Consider the following 23,263-nt stretch of genomic DNA (forward strand, 5'->3'; position numbering starts at 1 on the left):
ACCTTCCCTCCTCATGAAAGAACCATTCAGATCCTTCGAGACAAAACAGAAGTGTTGAACAAAACGACGTAACAAGCAGAAATCCTGTGATTATATATCAAAAGTCAAATTGGATATCCGATATATTATTATTACTTTGTATTAATATAAAAGTAACCTTTTTAAGGAACAATCTGTATGAAATTTGTTTTAAAAAATATACAAAAACTTACTAAATTTGTCAAGCTATCAACGGGTTTGACAATCTGATGTCTGTGTATTGTGTTGTGTGGATATCTACTGAAGTGAGCACGCTCCAGCCCAGAGCTTCATGGCCAGTGGTGCAAACACCAGCAGTCCCCAGTTTTCACAGGCCAGACTGCTAACTCCACTGCTAACTCAGCTAAATGTAGCACAGTTAGCAGCAGCTAGCATTGGTTTATGCTGGTGACAGGCTCCCCCCTTTTCGATTTGAGTATGAATTCAACAGGAGACCAATTATTACATACTGCACCTTGTAGCCGCTCAGTGTGGCACCGATTCCATCTACTTTGTGTCTATAACAGATCATTGTGTTTTATGAGCCAGTCATTTGTGTGATATTTAAAATCTCAATCTGAAAAATAATCACTAACCACAGATGTCAAGTAGACGGTACATGTAGTGAGGAGTAAAAAGTACTTTATTTCCAATGAAATGCAGTGGAATAGAGGTATAAAATAAGGTCAAGTATTTAAGTTAAATCTGTAAATACAGCACTAGAGTGAATGCTCTTGTTGCCCGTGATTGCTTGAGATAAAGAAAAACACACCTCTGTTATCATAAATCCTTTAATATATGAAATAGGCATATTTGAACACAATATACAGTGTAACAGACCATGTCCCACAGTTCTCATATACATTTCTTTACAAGGCTACCCATCTGTGCAGACAGGTCTAAACTGAAAAGAGAATGTTTTTCTTTGTTGCAACCGACACACAACTAAAAAACCAACAAACTGTAGGTAAAAACTGAGGCCCAACGTTTTTGTTCCCCAGCTGAACAAAGGGATATTTTTTTTATAGTGGTTTCTATGTGGCTGAAAGATCACTAACTACTGCAACCGTATGAATCAACTGTGAGAAAATCTGTAAGCATCTTCAACTTAAAACTTGTGTGTCATCCCAGTCAGATTGGCGCTTGTGTCTTGATCAAAATGTCACAATGCGGGATGTAAATGTCAGTCCTAACCACTGAGATACGGCTGCTAATATGTTCAAACAAGTTAATTATGCCGCCTCCATGCGCTCTAATGTGACCAGCATCTGCACATGATGAGGTAAGACTTGATGTCTGATGTGCTGCTCACCTTTGTGGGAAACAAACCGCAAGGCATTAGCAGACAGTCGCTTTGTATTATATGTATAAATGATAAAAGTTCAGTCAAATAATGCATGAATGCAAACACAGATCAACAAATCTGAACAAAGATGATGATTTTAATGATATTTAGAAGTCATCCACATTGTTTACAGGCGACTGAGATCCAAAATAATGTTTCGCTGATGATTTAAATGCTTTGTGATTGCATATAAAATCCCCATGTAGCTCTGTGCACTCACATGGAAGGAATGTAAAAACCGGAATGACATTTAAAAAAATTAACATTACTGAAGACCGCTCTTCTATTTTCACATTCCTAAACTTCACTTGTCTTGTGCACTGCGCTGCATTAAGGTTAACACGAGCTTCCAACAGCCCGCGGAGAAAGTAGGTCCATGCTGATACACACTTGTACATTCATGGTATGCATAAGGCTCCTCCTCTGGAATGATTTAACTGGCCACGGGGAAAGCAGAGAAATTAAGAGGGTGTTTCATGATGAAAGGCCATTACGATAAAGGACAAAGGATAATTAGCATGGTTTCCTCCCTGCCCCTCTCCCCTACATTAAAGGAATACAAAGCCAGAATTACCAAAAGCTGTGAAAACAAACAGTCCGGTAAGTCACCTTTGTAGAGTGTGCATATTAAAGTCCTGCCACGCTACTCCTGCCCATTATTATGGCATTATTTTGTCCTTATTACCAAGGTGACTGTCTGATTATTGGCATATCCATCCAGACACGGCAGTGGAAAGAGAGGGAGAGAGAGGGAGAGAGAGGGAGAGAGAGAGAGCCAGAGCCAGAGAACGAACGCTTTCTTTTTAAGAGCCGCAGCTCCGTACTGCAGCAGAACTGACACCCCTGGCCTCCATCTGCCTTCAGCCAGATCCTCAGCATCGCTCAAAAAGGCAGCAGCCCTCCATTTTATCACATACGACACAGAAACTTCTCGCAAGGATAAGCTGTTTTTTTTTTTTTTTTTGTAAAGAAGGGTAGGGGTGTTTAAGACCGTGAGCAAACCCTTTCAATTAAGGGTGATTTGAGGAGGGAAAAAAATAAAAATGAAAACACTTCAAAGATTTGTTGAACTAATTAATCACACATTATCTGTTTCATCCCACTTTTCAAAAGATTAAACTAGAAGGTGTGGAAGGGGGAGGGGGGAAAAAAAGCCCTGGTTCATCCTGATCTTCTAAACTCGAGTGGGACAGATTGATTTACAACAGTTAGTGAAATCAAAGAGGCCCACACATATTACGCATAGCAGGATGAAATAAATAAAGGAAGAATCGTGTGGCATCAGGCAAACGTGGCAACTCTGGGTGAGAATTTGCAAGAGCTGTGATTTGCTTTTTATCCTGTAAATGTTTCCACATTCGATCTGACGGGAAAACGCGTCTGTTCCCTCAGATTGCTGGAGGCTCTCGTTCACTGATTACACCTGAGGCGCCGAAATGAATGAGCTGCTCCTATGCAAGCTCATCTATTTCATCTGAGAAAAGTCATTAGGACTCCCGTCACTCGGATGCGGATGCATTGTGCTTCACTGGATCTATTCTGTTCGTGACGGCTAAATCAAGTGACTGTCGTTTTGTCTTGTGTTTTGCCTTTTTTTCCCAAACGAGCCCAGTGTTTAAAAATACATCAAAATGACAGGCTCTGACACAGGTGCAGTCAGATCAGACAGCGTTTTGAGGAGGGAGCGTGTGGGTGAAAGCAGCATGTGACATGCACGCACGGCAGCCGATCATAAGGTGCCGTTACTGAATGAGCTCCTGTGTGTGTGTGTGTGTGTGTGTGTGTGTGTGTGTGTGTGTGTGTGTGTGTGTGTGTGTGTGTGTGTGTGTTCGAGTAAAACCCACCCAAATTTCTGCCAGTGCTTCGCGTCTGAATTTTGCTACAGCCAGAAACATGTGCGGTTAAATGCAGACAGAAACGTACATTATCATCAAGTGAATCCAGTCATATCAGACACTACATTCTGTGAGCATCAGGGACAAGATGAAAAGCTTCATAGGAAACTTAGAATGTCATGTTTTTTTTATATATATGATGAACAAAGGGCGACATAAGCTGAGTGCAAAGTGTAAACAAATAATCAAATATTCCCTCAGCCTGGAAACATGGCAAACTGTTCGACTCGTGAGACTTGTTAGCTCGATTACTGTACTACATATTAATGATCTAGTTAAATTTAAAGTTAAAGCAGCATTCATGTTATGTTGAGGCTAATATCAAAAAGACAGCATGTATTTACTATTCTATTTAAAAAACAGTCCAAACAAAAGACACAACATTGAATTAAAGATAAAAGCGGTAACTGTTACATTTTTAATTTCTTGTTTGATTTCTCTTTTCAACTGGCACATCCCACATAAAAAGGGACAATATATTCACATTTTGGCTGTCTAGAAATGCTGTTTGTTATTCCTGGCATTCCTAACAATATCAGAATCACAGCCAGACAAAACCTTGGCAATTAGCTTGTGGCCAGCTGATATCATTTGGTCTCCATTAGGACTGCGAACAACATCAACAGTGAGAGGCTGTTTCGCAGTTGACTGATGGGTCAGAGGTAAAAAAACAGGTGCCTGGTGAAGTCGAACAAAGAATCCCAGAATAGAAATCTGTGTCTATTGTTGGACAGGAAAATATAAGCATGAATAAAAGGACATCTTTAAAAACAGACAAATATTCTTATTTTGCTATGCAGAAGACAAAATATAAGACAAATGCGGTAACATAGGTCAAGTAAAAAAGGCCCCAAACCAGCAATCCCATGTGCCTGAGGGATGCTCAGAGATAAACACAATCTCAACTATCATTAAACCCTTTTCCCTGTGTAGCATTTTCCCACAATCCTAACCCCACCATGCCGCTCCATACGATACAATACAATATCCTTCAGTAAATCAACAGATAATACAATCACTGCAGGGCAAACAGGGCGACTTTCGAGGAACTGTCAGTGTTTTCTGCATCAAGTTAGTGTATCTAACTTCAACAGACATGGATGGAAAATAAAAACATAGATATGCTTTTATAATCAGCGGCAGAAACATGTATTTTTGGCCAGGCCCTGAGGTATTGTGGGGCGGGGTGCAGATATTACAGAACAGGAAGGAGACAAATGTATCACAGGAAATTAATGGCACTTTTTTTTTTTTTTTTTTTTTTTACATTTCGAGTTAGAATTTAAATCTCCTGACATGAGTTGAAGTTGCAAACTTGTCCGGCCAGTGTTCAGAGTCTTTTCAGTGGTCATAAAAGGTCATGATGGTGAAACATGACAATGCAGAGGAATCTGTGTGTTTACTGGCCGGCTGGCCATCCACCCACGAGCCCCCACAGCAGGAAGTGGGGACACGCATGTTAAAAACAGGCTGTTTTTTAGGAGGAGATGTTCAACCCTTCACTGGGTGGAATGAGGCTCTGTGACAATGTCATGCTTGACCTAAAAATTGAGACTTATTGTCCCTTTTCATTTGTTTTTTTGTTGTTGTCTCTTACTTTCATCCATGGCTTCCAATCTCCCAGTTGACAGAAGTCCTTGTGTAACTGCGCCCCATAAATACTCATGTCCACAGAACAAAATCAGAAGAAACAGAAAAACAAAAAAGAAGTAGGCAGGACCGTCCTCTTTATATTTGGGTTAAAAATCCCAGCTGAGTGGTAAACGATGTGTTGACTGTTTGGTTTGTGTGGGATATTCTTCCATCCCTTCAAGTGTCACTGACAAACAGGGAAGTAAACGCTTTGTGTTTTGCACGTGTACAAGTGTGGGAGTGTATGTGTGCTGCTTAGCTCGGAGGCAAAGGAGACAAGAATCGGATGTCCTCGGCTCTCTGCCCTCAGCTGGACGGGACTGTTTGTGTGCTGCGTCGCCCTGGTTGGGCCTGAGGGGCGGGGCTTCCTCGCTTCACAGCTCCTGTCACCAGTTGGCTTTGACAGCTTTGACATCACTCACCAGGTTTTGCGCGAGGCAGATACCAAAAATCTGAAGAGGACACGCAAGACATTAAGTCAAGAGAGGCTTACCGAGGATGAGAATACGGAATACAGAATGTCACTGTTAAGAAAAATGAAAGAGCGGACGGCTGTGATTGCAGAGGTTTGCTTGAGGCCACCGGTTGCCACCACTAGATGGCAGTGATGACACAAACTCAAGAGCCAAGCCATATTGTTCAGTGAAGGTAAAAACCTCATTTGCACAGGGGTTGCTTTTGTAAACAGTCTATAGACAAAGACTCACCTGTAAAAGTGCAACGCCAACAAAGATTCCAGCTACAATGATCAGGTTGTCCTGAAGCCACTTCTCAAACTGTCCCACACAGCCCTTGGTATAGATGTATTTCTGCCGGTCCAGCTCCTTTTTAAAAACAAGAACAGATGAGAGGTAAATAAGTTAATAATCTGTTTTTTTCCATTCAAAGAGAGGGCACTGGCATTCTTCATGACAAACAAACACCTGCACCCTGTCCTATGACTAATGAGGGACTTTACAAAAAACACAGAGAGCATTTTGACTCCTTCGCTGCTGAGCAGGGAATAAGGAGTGAGTGAGAGCTGAGTCACTCTTCGATTACAACGTGTCAGTGTCTGGACATCATGGAGAATATCAAGGCAGTGTATTGAGAGGACCCTGTGAGGACTGAACAAACAGGCAGAAGCTGTTTCCTGTTACTAGGCAGATGGCTGTTTGTGTTGTCGGATTCAGCTGCTGATGTGTGCTCGGAAAAGGTCTGATTTAGAGCTGCAAAGACACTAGAAAGGGTGTGAACAGGACTCTTTACAATGCTCCCTTTGTTACTCTAAAAGACAAGTCAACTCGGCAGACCCTTTGTTCTCTTGCAAAACCTGAAAGCTAGCTTTCAACCAATGGGAGGTAAAGGGAGCCCCCTTGGCAGCCAATAAAATAGCAGGAAACACTATGTTGTTCTGACTGTGAACTTCCTCTGAAGCTATTTCAGCCCTCTGCCTTTGTTGTGCTGCTGTCCTCTTCATGTCTCCTGCTCTTCCCCTGTCACAGCCAGCACTCCATAAACAAGCTGTGCGGGAAACTTTCAACACACACTGATAGTTTTAGTGAAATGTCAATGACCATGGCATTAGCAGAAGAGCACATAGAGAAAATGAATTCATACCGACTCAGTGGCAGGTGGTTCACTGTATTGCAGTGCGCCTAGCAACAGCAATCTGTCTGACTGCAGTGCAGTGAGTTGTAACCACCACACCCACACACAGAGGGAAAGGGAACGGACTGGCATAACCCACTGAGTCGCCAATTACAGAGTGTAGTAAGGCTGCTCTCTAGGCTATAACTGGAGCCTAATTATCCCTGTTAGAAGAACAATCTGTTATTAAGGCATGAAGCTCACAGAGGAGACTGCATGCTATTTAACCCTTTATGTTCTCCGTGTTCGCTGGGTTTACCGACTGTTTTAAAAGAGGAAACATTTTCCACGTCCTTCTTACCAAGACAGTTTAGCTTCTATAAAATCTACATTCTATTGGTTCCATTTAAAAGTTATTTCACCCATTACTCCATTTTACTGGGGGGTTGAGAGACACAATCAAGACCAATACAAATTAACCTGACAGCCACTCCACCTTCAACATCTGCTTAGATCCTTTCAATCACACAGATTTGCAGCCTGTCAATCAACTAGCCCTTAGGAATAATTCCACTCAGCAGCTTTAATTTTAGCCAGAAAGGCTGGCACAGGCTGCCAATCAAGCTACTGCCAGTGACTGTGCTGTGAATGAGAATTGGTTCTGTTTACGGCTATAATTGTACGAGGCCTTGTAGATTTAATTGAAAAACATTACCAAAAACACAAAATTAATTTTCAGAGAACTAGGTCATGAAAAGAGAACTTGATAATGAAGTTTAACTAAACACAATGCCATAAATGTTATTTACTTATTAAAATAAGAGTCAAATAGCTCTATATTCCAACAGTAATCACCATCATAGTGTTTTGTCAGTAACCCATACACATTCTCCCCCTGCTCATGCAGTAAAAGAGAAATAAAAATACTCTGGTATCCCTGCCCACTTTAACTTAAAATCAGGTCAGGGATCAGTGCTGCTGGTAAAGGCTTATACTACCAAACCGGCCAAACACTGACAAAAGCTTGAAGAAAATGAAGAGGCAAAGAGAGATGCCTCAAAAAAGTGGTGCAATTGCAATGACAACAACGCTTACAGCAGCTTTGAGTATACTGAAAGCTACAGAGACGTGCAGAAGTGGTTGAGATCTAGAAATACAAACCCCTTGAAGCCGAACATCATAGCCGCACTGCGTGTTGATAACATCCTCCTGCAAGAGAAAAACAAAAAGGTGACTCTTTAAATCTGAGACTTTCAATACACAGACATATATGCCACAGAAATGCATCAAATCCTCACATTTGAGAAGCTGAAGCTAACCAATATTTAGCATTTTTCAATACTTAATATATTATTCAATTACTAAATTAATTGCTAATCAATTTTCTGTTCATCGACTACTCCTTATAGTTCTGCACTGGAGAATCTGCATGATTAATGATTAATTGTATGTATTATTATCACTTAATGACTCACTGCCGGGTCTTTGACACAACAGGAGAAGGGGACTCCACAGCGCTCCCTGCTGGGGTTCAGCTCAGTGCAGTTGAAGTAGATGTTCAGGTTCCAGTCGTCGGGCCCGTGAGCTCCACAGCATGACCACTGAGACAGCAGTTACAATGGGCAGAGATTAGACAGCCAACTCCGGTTAAATGGACAGATTTATTTTCTCTGATCTGGTCTTGAAACAACTCTTTAGAGCCTGGCTCAGGTCAGCTTGGGTGGGCAGCCAGCTTACTGTGATGGGTTAGTGAGTACAGATAGTGCGACACAAATAGCGAGACAACAGCGAATCTAATCGCCTTTACAGTACATTGTGACTGAGCCCAGCGTTTACACACAGGAGCCAATTACCTAAACTGTTTCATTCACATAATTGGATAATCATTTGAGGGAAATATCATTTACTCCACAATTGCAGTGGCTGACTCATTCTCCTCTCTACCCAGAACTGAGCTGATTCAAGATCAGTGTTGAAACTCATGTAAACATTTCTAGACAAGGGACTGCCTTCCTCGAGCAAAGACATATGAACTTTACCAGGAAGTTTATTGTAAGTGACACTCAAGTTCAGTGAGAACAAGTTGACTCACATATTCCTGGGCAAAGTCAATGAGATTCTGCAAGTCGATGTCATCGCGGTATGCCTTAACATTATTGTTGATGAAAAAGTTGAGCTGGTCTTTAATCCAGTCCTTGAAGACAAAGGCGAGGATCCCTGCAGTCAGCTCCAAGAAGAAGATCAAACCCAGGAACACAGAGAACTGGAAAAGCACAAGCCACACACCAGAGTAAACACACAAACAGAACACAATAAATCTGTCAGTTCAATCGAGGAATCTGGGTGCGCCCTTTAAAAGGGATCAGAACACCAAAAACATTTTTTCCTCTCATTTCTCACGTAAAAGAATTAGGGACAACCGCTCTGATGTAACTGTCCCTGTGCAGGAATGGTTGTTAGGCCTGTCTTGATGTGCTGAGTGCGAATGTGGCAACAAAAAGCTGCAGTCCCAGGGGTCCCGTTATATCCATGCTTTACAGTAAATGTAGGGAGAGCGCAGACTGGGCGAACGATAAATGCACAAAAGCCACATTAGCTTCTCACTCTGACGCCTGACTTACTGCTGCTAATGGACATCGGCTGGAGTTAATAGCTACTCAGAATCGCAGCCAGCAACAACCAAGCAAGTTTGTCTCCATCAGTCACATGTTTTTATCAATACAGATGAAACCCACATAAATCTCCCAAACTGGTGCCGTCATGGCTTTGGGCTTTAGAGGAAATCTTATATTTGCAGATCAAATACAAAGAAAGAAGTCCAAACAAAAAGGAAAAAAAAAAATACTCGACATATGGATAAAAATTATCAGCTTTTCAGATCAGCTTTTCTGATTATTACTTTGTGATGAGATAACACATATTCGTGCCATGCAACCGCCCATAGCATTTGGCATGGGTGAGTCACCCGAGTCCAGTGACGCCTGCTGTACTTACAGCCTCGGCTCTGGTGTGAACTGCAGAACTAAGGGGGTGTGAAATGTTTGAAAAACTGTCTTCGCTTTAACAGCCGTGAGCTGGCTTACAAATTTAAGCAGGAAGGTGTTCTCTCTGAGTGCTCCGATGCAGCCAGCAAAGCCCAGGATGAACATGACCCCTCCGACGACAATGAAGAGCCACACAGGGTCGAAGCCCCCTAGGTCTGTGATGGATGACAGATTGGACAGCACGCCCTGAGGGAAAAGAAGAAAGACGAAAGTGAGTGGTTAAAATCCTGCCTGTAATACTTCCAAAATCAATCCTTCCTATCTCTATTACAAGGTCCAAGTAAAATTTTCTCACTCTACAAAAACACAGCTAACCTTGAACAGAGGTTGTGATGTGAAAGATAAGTCGTAGGAATTCAACTAATGACACATTAAAGTGGCCAACTGAGGTTGCCAGCCCTGTTCAGAGATGAAGAAGTACAGCAGAAAAAAATCTAACAAAAAGGCAATACTGAAAACTGATTTAGAATGGTATTGATCAAGTGGGTTGCTTTCCAAATAAATTAACAAAACCCCTTGATGTGTTTTGGAACAATTTTTTGCTCTCTTAGCAGATCTCCGTCCAGCCTATGGAACAGCTAACTTTCATCAGAAGAGGCACAGTTCAGTAAACATTCACAGAAATCTGTCCTTCCTCTCTGCATATCCTTCCCCCACAGCCCCGAGGCCACAGTGTGTCCAACTTATTTTCCTGTCACTCTCTATTCTGCATCATGCCTCGCACTGACAAATGTCTCAACCAGAAATTACACCTCTACGCCAAAGGGTGGGCTCGCCGTAACATGTCATAATGTCACACATGACAAGGTGTTGTACTTTGTGAACACAAAAACCTGTTAAAATATATCCTGTATTCTGGTTCATGTATTTTCCTTCTGTTTATGTCACTGTGTTGAAAGGTCAACATGCTGACAAACATGCTGTCAAACATCCCCACCAGCATTACCATCTGTAAACTACTCTCAGATCTGACTTCCTGTTTGCTTGTCAAGTGCACACGTCAAACACTTGCAGTTAAAGCCTGCAAAGCTGAAATCTCATGCTGCTTAAGTTAAGCTCCCGCTGCACTGAGCAAAGGGACATCTACAGTATGAAGGTGCATACTTGTGTGGCAATGGTGGCACCGGTAAAGATTTAAAGTGCCGTCATTTGAATTCAAGCGCAAGGCCCTGAAACAGTAAACTAGTCTGGCTGTGTGAAGGAGGATAGAAACTAATCATCTCAGCCACAAAGACCCCAACTCACCATTATGCCTTTACAGTGCGGCTATTCATCATTTGGTCTAACCCCTTTAAATTATTCACGCTGTTCCACCAAGGTACTCCAGTGCAGGCCTATTTGCACAGAGTTCATGGCCAGACGTTACTAATCGGTACATGCTTCCACGCTGATGCAGCATTTACTGAACCGACTGGTACAACTTTGAGATAATTAATGAACAAATTGACTGTTAACTCGATTGGAAGGAGTGGCTGTGATCCACTGTACCTGAGAGGTTAATGGCAGCACCTAACCTTTGTAGCCAGTAAATTGTGGGAAATAAACAGTAGTCAGTTTCCATGCAAACTTGAGATGTTCATTTTGTGATGGGTGAAGGCGTAAATGTGTCCATTTCAAGACTCTGATAAACTCTAATAGAAAAAACATACAGCTCAACAAAATATTATGTCATCAATTCCAATGTCAATCAATTTGAACTACTTTTTGTTGTCATGAGTACTTTCAAGCGAGTATTTCACAGCAAAAAAGTGCCATTTACTTCAATTTTTCTCAGCTTAGACACCACAAATAAAGGCATCAACGAATCATGTTCTGCAGAATGAACATCGTCATGACACATTACAATGGCAGACCTGTTCATTAACATCCCCCTGTATCTTATGACAAAGGACACAAAAACAAGATTGCTCTCTGCAGAGACTGCTATTTATGTGCGATTTACAAACAGGAAATTGAAGCAAATCCACCTATTCTCTGTTAAGTTTAGCCACCCTGGTGTTTTAACGTACAAATACATCTTAACAGACTGGAATGAACTGGAACTGCGGGACAGCCAGCTGAGATGAACCTGGTGACTTCTCTCTACCTGTCTGCGAGCTAGTCAATGCCACAGTATAATTCCGAGACCCCTCGGAGCTCTGCAAGCTGCTGCCATTTTATCGCCAGGTCCTGTCTTGCTTGATCTACAGTAAGTATAATTTATTTGAATGCAGTCATATACCTGTGTTGCAATTTCTATTTGCATTTATTTGTCACTACCTTTCTGTATGAATCTCTTTAATATCACACTTGAACTGCAGCAACATATATCCTGAGACTAAGAAATGCTTACTATTATCAGGTAGTATGCTTTCAGTGCTACAAAGCATTACAGGGATGGTGATTTTATTCCCCGCCACCACTTCCCTCAACATTTCTGTTTTCATCTAAACTCTCTCTTGCAAATTGGACTTCCAGCTTATTCCCGCTGGAATGTGGGAAAGAACTTTAGCTATGCTGTTGAGGCAATTGTGCTGTACTAAGATAATGTGTATTTGTACTTCCACAGTGTGTGTTTTGTGCGCATGTGTTTATGCTTACCTTCTCCGCCCATGCCCACAGGCCTATGCCCAAGAATGCTGCTCCTAGTAACTGTAAAACAAAGCAGAGGGAAGAAGCTTCAGATGGAGAGCAAACATGAGCTGACGAACATCTAAGATTTTCTAAACATTAATCAAAGATAAGATTTAAAACAAACATTTCCCAGTGACATATTAATAGAAGTTTAACAGGCAACAACTTGTATCAGGACTGTGTGGGTGGATCGCATATGATTTATTGTAGTGTCTCCCTGGGAACATACGCAAACAACCCAACAACTGTCTTCATATAATGACTCTCATGATGTTAAAACATGGATTAATCCATACTGATCTATGACATCATCTTTTCTCTACACAACCTTAACCGCATCAAATATGTGAGATGGACGCAGTCAGAATCCAAATACAGAACTCTCTAACAACAACACAACTACAATTAACATTTTTCAACATAGGTTTTATCTGTACCAATCCGGACAGATGGACCTGTATGGATCTGAGCACCAAACTTTTTTTTTCATTAAAAATCACAGCCTAATAAACAATAAATTGCAATAACTGTCGATAGCTGAAAAAAAGTAAAGTTACAAGGACTTAGCAGTACAGGGTGCAACAAGATGCATATAAAATCCCACTGCATGCTAACCAGCTAGCACAGGTAGTATTTGTGGGGCAACTGTTTACATATATCGTTGGTGTTTAAAAAACGTTTTGCCTGTTAACAAACAGACCTTCTGAACTAACAAATTTGTTCAGTCGCACTTGACAGACTTGTGGTCGCTGAACTGTCACACCCTGTAGATGGTATGTAAAAGTGACTGATGTGGACAAGCACTGCCTACTGTGTCTTATTTAAGTAAGAGGTTACAGGGCATCTCTGTGACAACCAGTATTAGTCTTAAACAGGCAGGTGTGCCTTCACGTAGAACCCCAAGCACATATAGAAGGAACCTATTTGAGCAAATTGGCTTTTAGAGCCTTTAAAACAAAGTGAATTCAGAGAAGATGCCTTTTAACTTTCTGTGGACAGAGTGAATCATTACGTCTGCAGGTTACAGCAGGTTAGACTCATTGCAGTGGGCCACGTAGGAGGCTGGAGGGTGTGATATCCTCAGAGTTAAGAAAAATCCCTCTGGTATTAGCCTCCTATCTCATGAAGGATAAATGTAGGGCTTAGAGTTTAAAATATGCTAAAAAAAAAAAAAAAAAAAAAGGAGGAGAACTGGGTGACTGCTGGGGACAACCCGCGGGAAAACACAACAATAAACAAAACATTATTAAGTCTCCAGGATTATATTATTCAGGCTGCATTTCAGTAAAAATCGCACATTTCTGGCCAGTGTGGTGTTGCTCATAATGTTATTGTCTCATCAACTGCTTAGCTGCCACAAGATCATTCCTAAGAGATTTGGGACAGTAATCAACTTAACTGAGACAAACTATAATGTCAGAGCTTGAAATATAATAGCTCCATTGAAATTCAGATAGATTTTTTTCTTGGGAAGCTGATTAAATCTGGCGAAGCAGGTAAACTGATGGCAATCCTTCAGCGCACATAACAAGACCAACATTGTGACAGTATGCCAAAACAAACAAACAACAGGGTTGGCCCAGTGGTTACGTAAGGTTGTAGTGAAGGGTGCGGTGGTGGCTTCAGCTGAAAAGAGACACGCGATAAGAGTCCAGGTAAGCAGGTAGAGATCAGGTAGAAGAGATTAGACTGACAGCGGGAGTATTAAACCATTTAGTCTCTGAATCTCAATAATCCACACAGACTGATAAAAGCGCACAGAGAAAATGTGAAAGAGAAAACAACTCTCAATTTACAGCATTGAAACTACTATGACACAACTCCATCTAAAAAAAAAATATGGTTATATATTTACTTACTTTTGGATAAATCACAGTTCATTTTTAAAATGTTGGCAATATTCTCTGATTCTTAAATGTAAACACTTGAATTTGGATATTATTTTTCAATAGTCTTTATGAACAACGGCAAGAAATTCATTTTCAACTGTGGTTTCCCAATGAAGTGCCTACGGGTGCCTGCAGCGACCATATGAGTTGCCCTGGAGGCACCTTAAAATGTAGTTTATCTCTAAATACATGTAACCTATTAAATGCCTGTAACAGTATTTCCAACACATACACTTTACTTATTTGGCAACCCTCTTTAGCATATTATACTTTTCTTTGTTTAATCTGTGCAAGAGAAGAAAGCCATCTTGATTAATTAGGGGTAGATTTAAAAAGGGAAAAAACAACTTCAGCCTATCAACGAACAACTTTTGTCGGACAATAAGTTGTCCCAGAAATAATCACAATACACATACTAATGAAGTACTCTGCAAAATAACTTTAATGACATGATGGTTTAACCTGGACTGGTGCTCTACAGAATTAAATCCAATATGCATAACTACTTTATGAAGCAACACTTCTGATAGCAACAGCATGTCTACAGTATCCAGAACAAACAGTTCAGCACATAATAGTTTTATTTGAATATATGAAAAAGAAACTACATCTGGACGTCACTGTATCGCCAGTAACTAATCCCTGTTGGACAACACAAGGCCTGTATATGTTAAATAACAGGGTGTGACTTTTTGGCCACAATTCTGACTTTTACTCCTTTTTACTTCAGGTTTTGGAGCTTTTTCAGGACACAGCCCATGAAGGAGTGTCACTAAGAGAGCCTGGGGGCTGAAATAAACCGGTCTTCTTTACAAGTGAGACGATGCAACTGCACAGAGCCCAAAATTAATGTAGCATTAACGCAATCTATAGAATTTCAAATTCCCAGGTGTCATAAACAGGAAGTTCACTTCAATCCATCTTGGCTTAAATTATGAACACTTGCTTCAGTAAGGATTTGATTCCCTATCTGCTGCTGTGCCACCTGAAATATTACATGAATGCTGCTCATTGCAGCCTAAACAGAAAAGAAGATTATAATTATCTAAAGGAAGTCATTTTCTACTAAATGCCTGCCCACTGACTCATATGATGTTCTTCCTGTCTCATTTCCATGGATAATATTGTGCACAAAAGCGTGTATTTCCTTATCTGTATTGATATAAACCATTGCTACACTTGGAAAACATTAAAATTATTAGCCAGAGATGATTAGGAATAGCTTGGATTTGAGTGGGAGCATTGCCAGAATCTAGTGCTGCCTTTAAGTGCTTCAAGAAGTATCCATATATCATTGGGAAAGCAGACATTATACCAGATGTACAGATATGCCAGTGCAGCATCCATACTGAATGTGTCAATGTGTAATCATGCAGAATTCCATCTAAATTATAGCCACTTAAAATAAATATACAACTTCTGGTTAATTGCTCACGAATCATCAATTACAAAATACCCTGGTGGTTCAGTATGGACACATCCCTTCCCATCCCCTTCTATTCCCATCTCTCCGGTTTCCTCGACTGTGAAATATCTGGCATAGCAGAAAGAAAAAATAAAATCAGCTCTTCACTCGGGTGCTTCAAAAATAAAACACGCGCCAGACACCAGAAAAGTACTTCTGTTATATGGACAATTTTGTTATTATTTCCGGTCAAAAGTACTTAAATCCACGTCAAGTTGCATTTCCCCCACCACAGCTTGAAGCGACCTTGAAGGCAGCAGTAAGTGAGACAGCTCTGAGGTATCCATGCCTGGTGTCCTGTGTTTTGGCTCACCATTTCTTTGACCTTTACTGGACCTTTTTTATAGTCAGTGAATACTTCCATTAACCTTTGTCATAAAATATACAATAACTGAGGACTTTTTCGAGGAGAGGACAGACTGTTGATCAACACCTAAAACATACAATCTTGAAAGCGTTTTCTGTACCCGTATTATGTGCATTTTTAAAGCCCTGTTTCCAAACCAAACTTCCCCTCAAGGGACAATAAGGTTTGGATTGAAGTGAATTTGACTGAATGAGTACATTGAAACTGGAGTGAACCTGCCTTTGTGTTATGCTTGCGATATTTCCTTTTATCTGACTTTTCCCACAGTGTAATGTTGAGAGTCAGAGTCAAATTCAGGTCAGTTGGTGGCATTGAAACACACTACCTGTGTTTAACTCTGTCAATGCGGCCTGGAACAAAAATGTTCCCCTGATAGTGGGTGTTTTTTACTGAGCAGTAGATAAAAAAACTAAGTGGAAACTAATCATAAGTTGAAGTGTGACTTGCAGTCGATCATCATTTGAGAGAAACATTAGTTGCAAACTATTTTGATAATTGCCAGTGAAAGAAAGAAAGTGTCAAACATTTGCTGGTTGCAGCTTCTTCAATGTAATGACCTGCTGCTTTACCTTGTCATCTAAGATAGTAAATTAAGAGTCATGGACTGTTGGTTGGACAAAAGCATTTGTACGTTTTATAGATTAAACAATTAACTGATAAATTGTGAATCTAACTGGCAGATTGATTGATAGCGAGAAACGGTTTGTTCTAACCCAGAACATAAGATTTTAACTCTAGAATGATAAACAATAGAGTCAAGAAAACCACATCACTGTGTTCTTGTTTAGTTAATACCTCACTGCTTAAGGTTTGTTTGGAGACTTTTCAGAAGGCCCTTTTGATTTGCTTCCTTGAGTCTCACCTGCTCTAGCAAGCAATTTCTTTGCCTTTCATCTGTACATAATTTATCATTATATCAGATCCCTTTGTCTTTATCATTGTATGTCTTTGTTTTATCACTGTGCAAGTAAACACAAAGTCTGGAGGTAGTTGTCCTTGTCATTGCCTCATTATTCAAATCAGGCTGGTCAGGTTATTTCTCTGTCAAGGGCAGTGGTAAGATGTGTGCATCCCAGAGCGAGGGGTTCCTCTCCATGTGGGCAGAGAGATTATCAACACTTGAGAAGATGCCTCCCTAAGCCAGCTGATCCCATTAACCTCAACTAACCAGCAGACAAACCAAGCTACACGCTGCGCGGACATGCACGTACACACAAATGCGCAGGGCATAAAGTGGCTGACCTTTCAGTGACTCCCCTAAGAAGCTGAATGTCTAATGTGGCTGGCCGTGTGAACGCAGCCATTCGTGATGATATGATATCAGCAGCACAGCGAGCAGCTTGTCTGATTCTGCAGCACAGAAACACTTCCCCCTCGAATTCCGCATTCACACTCCTCTACACCTGATACTGCAAAAATCAATGTATCTGTTTGGCTGACGAATTACAACAGCCTGTAACTAAAACAAGTATCAGGGCCCAAATTCATCTGACTGGAGTGGAAACAAACCCTGGAGGCTGAAGCTATTATCAGGATGAGGTTAGGTCCTGTGCAGTTACTATCTTGTATCCAGATATAGCCAGATAATGTGGAGACCCAGCTGAGACCGACTGCAGTTGACACAGTATCAGAACAGAAATCAGAACCAATAAGAAAAGAAATATCCCCTGTTGAGTGATCTTTGCCTCTCTGTTTACATTTGATTTTATCTTTAACAAACGGCACTTAACAGAAAAACATTTGTCCTCAGATATAAGACTAGAAGACAGGAAAATGGCTGTTATTTGACATCAACTGTGTTGAAGAGAGTTTATCCTGCTATACACTAGACGTTAGGATGACATAAGTCATAGTGCGATTATTGTGACAGATATTTCAACTGCAATACGACAGATTCATAATTAGTACCACAGATGTGGACTCAAGTCACGTCACTGTTTTGATGACTTGAAACTTGACATAAAAAAATAGGATTTTAGACTCAACTTAGTCTTGGTTACTCATGGACTCATGACTCGGCTTGACACATGATGACTCTAATGACCTGTCAGTATTTCTCTGTTTAAGGGTGATGGGGAGGGAATGAAGAAAGCTTTTTGAAAAAATTCAATTTGTGAAATTATTGAACAGGTTTCACCTTGGTAAGAAATACAATTTTTTGGGGAAAAGTGTCTTGACTTGGGACTTGACTTGCTCAAAAAAAATTACTTGGATCTTATTTGAAACTTGGACTAGTTGACTTGAGTGACATGGTTGATTAGTCTGAATGACCATTTTTGCGTCATAATTTCCGTGTTCACCGAAAGTGAAACTATTCAAATCATGATGATGTGACATTTGTTGGGGTTTGAACCAGACAAACATGTTCTCTTACTGCGGGAGATGACGACTTGGAACAAGCAATTACTTTCATAATCGTTTAACCTGACAATTATTTTATCAGTAAATGACTGTTGAGAAACTGAACAAATATTGCCCCATTTAATCTGAATAACAGACAAAAAATCAACGACATTCCAACAAGCATCTGAATTAACAAAGAAAAACATTTGTATTTAAAAAAAAAAATAAAAAAAAAGGCTGAATGCAGCAAACACTTTGTTTGGCCAACAAAACGTCTTAAATTATACATTTTTGTACCGATCAATAAATTCATCCCATTATTTCAGCTCTACTATACACACACAGGAAAAAATGTACAACGATTTCCTCCAATGTAATCAGATACAGTATGTGGCAACATGAATCCTACAGTACTTCTAAATATGCCTCGACTGATGCATTCACACCTGGTTCTTTACTGGTTATTTTTTTCTCCACCTGTGATGTGATGATCACATAACCCCCCCATTTTTAGTGCCACGTGTGAACAGATACTCAGAGCTGTAGCTGGCTAATAACACACAGCCTGCGTCCAGCCAACTCAGCAACTTGGTTATAGCTTAACAAGCTCTTAATTACTGCATGCAGTGCTTCCAAACATCTCAGCAGCTCAGGCAGAAAATATGATTAATTAAGTGGATGTGAGGAATGCCTCTATTGTTAGGACGAGAGAAGGTGTGTTGTTCTCTCGGTTGAGTGTGTCTGGCTGTCAGCAGTGAGCTCAGGCACTGGAAGAATTCACAGCAGAAGAGAAGGCTCCATGTTTTATTGCTCCATTTTGTTCCCAATATTTAGGGCCTTACAAGCGTTCTGTCTCAATTTGGGCAGCATTCTCAAGCCTGACAAGATCACTATAGAAGAGACAAATGGGTTGATTTGTGGAGAATAAACCCCCATCTCTCTCTATTTCGGCAATGCACTGGCTTGTCTGTCAAATCCAGTTTTGTAGCACACAGACAAGAGGAGAACATCTTCTAGTGATTATGAACGGAAACAGCCAGCGAGCTGGAACTTGTTCCACAGTTTCACAAAGCGCTAAGACACAGGACTGTTAGCATGGCCTGAGTGTCAAATGATCTGAAAGAACACAAGATGAATCAGACACAACACTATAGCCCTATGACTCAATATTTCCTAGTTGACTGCGCAGTCCAAATGAATTACAGAGTGCTTTTCATTTGTGAGGCCAGTTGTAAAATGTATTTGTGCATTGTTTTTCTTCTTCTTTGGTTTGTAGCAGTTCATTAAACCCTCAGCTTCACCTGAAACGTGACAGAGTGTAATACTCCTACATTTCAAAGAGGCGTGTTGAGGATTGAAGAGGTGGTGACGAAAGGAGGTAGAATCCATGTGCATCCCATGTGCCTGACGAGTCATACAGAACAAGCATATGAGGGGAGAAAACACAGAATCACACCCAATCCTCCCCCCTGCCACTCTTTGTTACCACCGTCCCTCTTTGTGCGTTTGTGGGTGTGTGAGTGAGAGAAACAATGCTGTCCCGTAGAGCCCGAGCACTATAGTGGTGGTGGGGGGTGAAAAGACTGCTTGAAAAGAGTAAGGCTGGGTGGTATTCAGGCCTGTGTGGCCTTTTGCTTCCAACAGTGTGTGGGAAGACCTTCTGGGGCACGCAGACACGCCATTCCTTCACCCACAGACTACATTATACCAGACCAGCCGCACAGAGGCAATGCAGACAGGCGAGGAGGGAGGGGTGGCGCATAATGAACAGAGGAACTTTTCAGACTGAGTAGGGATAAAGACTCGGGGGGGTTGTTGTAAGGGAGATGTGGGCTCACTTGACACTGGCCTAACAATACAGATGAGACAGCCATTTCTCAAACTCAAACACAATGGTACCAATCCTCACTGCTCAGACAGTAACATCAGCCGGACATATTATCTTCACTGGCTGCGCTTAGTCGAACCATCATCAGAGGTCCCTATACTTCTCTGGAAACTTCAGTTTCACTACCAATGAAGTATTTCAAATGACTGCTTGTATTTGTGACTTGCGCCCACTTCTAAACAGTGATTCACTTTGCTATGAAATGAAAAGATCAATAAGCCAATAAAGCCAATAAATAATAATAATAAAAAAAAAACTGTTGAGAATGAGTACAGGTAAAAATAAATAAATAAATACATCTCACATTGTTAAGTCATGACAACCATGCTTTTGCCAACTGAAAGACTTACCTGTTCACCTGACTGCTGTCTTGTGCCAAAAATTAACCAACAAGGAAACAAGCTAATCTGTTACATAAGTTGCAACACACAAACAACAACAATAAAGCTAAACAACAACAACAACAACAACAACAACAACAACAACAAAAACTGGAACTGGAATCAAAACTGGAAAAACTTATTTAATGCTTTGGTAATTAGCTAAACTAGCTTAACTGATCATAGAACTGAGACCTCGGGGATCAGTGAGAACTCACCAGCACCAACGGCGCTAACGTTAAGCTAACTGCCAGAATATTTAATGAGACTTTCAAGTTGGTGACATTAGCGCTATTTTCCTCGAGTACCGGCAGGCAAACGATAAGAAACACTGTTGTTTACTCACCCAGAATAAAATGTTGAATCCAAATAAGAAGTATTTCACGCAGCAGCTGACTTCTGCTCCTTTTAAATGATGGTGTTTTCTGCTCATTCTTTCAGGGATAGTGGTGGCTAACTGAGGGAGCTAGGTAACACTACTATTGCTACGGCTGGTACTTCAAAAGCTTAGCCAAAGCTGCAGTTGTTGAACTACTGAAGCCGAGGTTAGCTGGCTCCATCAGACACACAACGCCGAGTTTACTCGCCGGACAGCGTTAAGTTAATCAAACACATGCAGCTAATTGACTTCCCCTCCAATTTAACCATTAGCTTGCTAGGCCAGCTAGCTCGCAACTTCCTATGGTTAGCATTAGCAGCTAACAACAACAAATCCAGCGACACTTAAGGCACAGACATTCATCTGCACTTCAGTCGATATTCAAGGTTGCCTCTGGGGTCGACTCCGCGGCTCAAACCGGAGAGATGGAGGTACAAGCGGTGGCTTTCAGCTACCTAATCCTCTCCTAGACTATCTGTGTTGCCGCATCGTGGCTTGAAATCTTCATCCTTGTTGTTTTGTGCTGTAAAACAAGCCCCTGCTGTCAAATCAGGAAACCACTGCGCTGCCTTTCGCCCTCTTCCCCTCAAGAGCGGCCTCTTGTGTCTCCGTGAAGGTTTTCACTTTGCTGAGGGTTGGATAAGCGAAATGAGAAACAGCTAAAATATCTTTATTTCACTCCTTTGAGCTGAGCACAGAGAGGGTGAGGGCTGTATTACAGGTAGAGAGATGAACAGCTGCAGCAGGGATGAACACATTTGTATTATTTAATTCATGCAAAACTCTGAAAAAAATCTCAACAACAGTAAATTTGCATTGTTCTTGATATTACCCTCCTCAGCAATTTTCTTATACAACAATATCATGAAGCATATTGTTTGATCTTTATATATTTGGCAGCTCAAAGGAGGAGATTTGTGGAAGGTGAGCTGCCGTCTGTGCAGCTGCATGCTACATCCCACCTTATGCAAGAATTTCCATTTCTGAGCTGAATGAAACGTGTGATATCTAACACAGAGATATCACCCTTTTTTTGTCTCAACAATGCAGCTGTGCCCCTGTCAGATAGGTTGCATTCATGGGAAGTGTGTGTGTGTGTGTGTGTGTGTGTGTGTGTGAGCGTTGGGCTGTTTCACAACTCACATTTTGACTTGTCACAGCAGGAAAAAAAAAAGAAAGAAAAAAGCACAAATGTGAGTCACTGCATTAACGATTGCACCATTACGATGAGCGAACATGCACGCAAAGTAGCAGGGAATGAATGATGCTGTCATCAGTCATTTTATTAAATACGCAAGTGCTTTTCCTGCTATGACATGTGTGAATGTCTGTTCGGAATGACATTCATTTTTACTTTCACAACCATCTTTAATTTGTTTCTCGAATGTGGGCTATTGTTGGTTTTCTGCTTTATTTTCCTCGGGAAAAAAACAGTCTCATTCATACTGTATATAAATGATTGAGAAGAAAAGAAAGGAACAATCCTGAGAGAACATGGTGAAATGTGTGTTTGAAGGAACAGTTGTGTGAAAACAATCAGTTCAGTTTTGCTTCATTTGAACTTCTGTCTGGAGTCCTACAGATGGCAGTCTATGAGCCTGTGATAAATGTGGCTTTGCCTTTCTTTTCCCCCCTGAGGGCTCGCTGTCAGGGACACTTCTGTCCCCTAACTATTGCCACAAATATGTGGTGTGTTTGCACTGACGCAAAGCATATGCAAGACTGTAAAACCTGAAGAAACAAGTCTGCAAATGCGGTGGTTGACCCACTACATGTGTCAGTATTTTGACCGATAAACAACTTTTAAGCATATTCAAAGGGAAAGCAGCATAAAGAGAGATATGTTTGTATGGACTGCATATAAATGATAAATCAGTGATAACTAGATATTATGTTGCAATTGCAGACATCGATTGTTCATCGAAGTTTGTATAATCACAATTTTTTGTTAATAATTCTAAAAATGCACCAGATTATAATAAAAACTCATACATTTGAATGGAGGGGCTGTTGAGGTGCTGTCAAGGGTTAATGACTAGATGAAATATGAATCCTCACTCTGGTGGCACTGCATAGGATTATTCTCCACACAAGCGATTTCTTTCATGAACAACAGTCAAATTTCTGAAATATTTCAATGTGGTTTTCACTCTCCACACAGCACTGAGGCTGCACTCCGCAGCCCCAGTGCTCTTCTTGACCTCAGTTCAGCCCTCTGACAAAGTGAACCAAAAAGTCACAAAACAAGGGCCGACTGAGTGATGATTTTCCTGAAAAGATTGTATGTTCAGGTGAGCTCTCAGTCATTATTTATGGGCCCACGAGAAGTCTGTGTCTGCAGAGACAGTACTGCCCTCTGTCTGTATTTTCTTGTTTTTGTGGTTTTCAGATGTTTCTGAGCAGCCTTTGGGCAGTGGATGTGTAGCCTCGAGCAAA

The 23,263-nt window shown here is 41.0% G+C and overlaps 1 protein-coding gene across 1 annotated transcript; it reads right to left on the reverse strand.

Annotated features, from left to right (window-relative positions):
• Positions 1-793: 793 nt before the first annotated feature.
• Positions 794-21,465, reverse strand: tspan17 (tetraspanin 17). Its single transcript, XM_037076859.1, has 8 exons — positions 20,795-21,465; positions 12,084-12,134; positions 9,543-9,689; positions 8,552-8,722; positions 7,935-8,060; positions 7,621-7,668; positions 5,598-5,714; positions 794-5,342 (listed from the first exon to the last, which is right to left on the reverse strand). Exons 1-8 carry the CDS (start codon positions 20,879-20,881, stop codon positions 5,277-5,279), a joined length of 813 nt encoding a protein of 270 aa, XP_036932754.1. The 5' UTR covers positions 20,882-21,465; the 3' UTR covers positions 794-5,276.
• Positions 21,466-23,263: the final 1,798 nt, after the last annotated feature.

The sequence above is a fragment of the Acanthopagrus latus genome, chromosome 18 (assembly GCF_904848185.1).
Source record: "Acanthopagrus latus isolate v.2019 chromosome 18, fAcaLat1.1, whole genome shotgun sequence".
NCBI classification, from domain to species: Eukaryota; Metazoa; Chordata; class Actinopteri; order Spariformes; family Sparidae; genus Acanthopagrus; species Acanthopagrus latus.

Bases quoted from the DNA above. Each gene is read 5' to 3' on its own strand.
- tspan17 (XM_037076859.1), bottom strand. From the start codon at position 20,881: ATGAGCAGAAAACACCATCATTTAAAAGGAGCAGAAGTCAGCTGCTGC. The intron at 12,135-20,794 runs GTGAGTAAACAA...TTTGTTTTACAG, and splicing joins GATTCAACATTTTATTCTGG to TTACTAGGAGCAGCATTCTT. The intron at 7,669-7,934 runs GTGAGTCATTAA...TTTCTCTTGCAG, and splicing joins GTTGTGTCAAAGACCCGGCA to GAGGATGTTATCAACACGCA.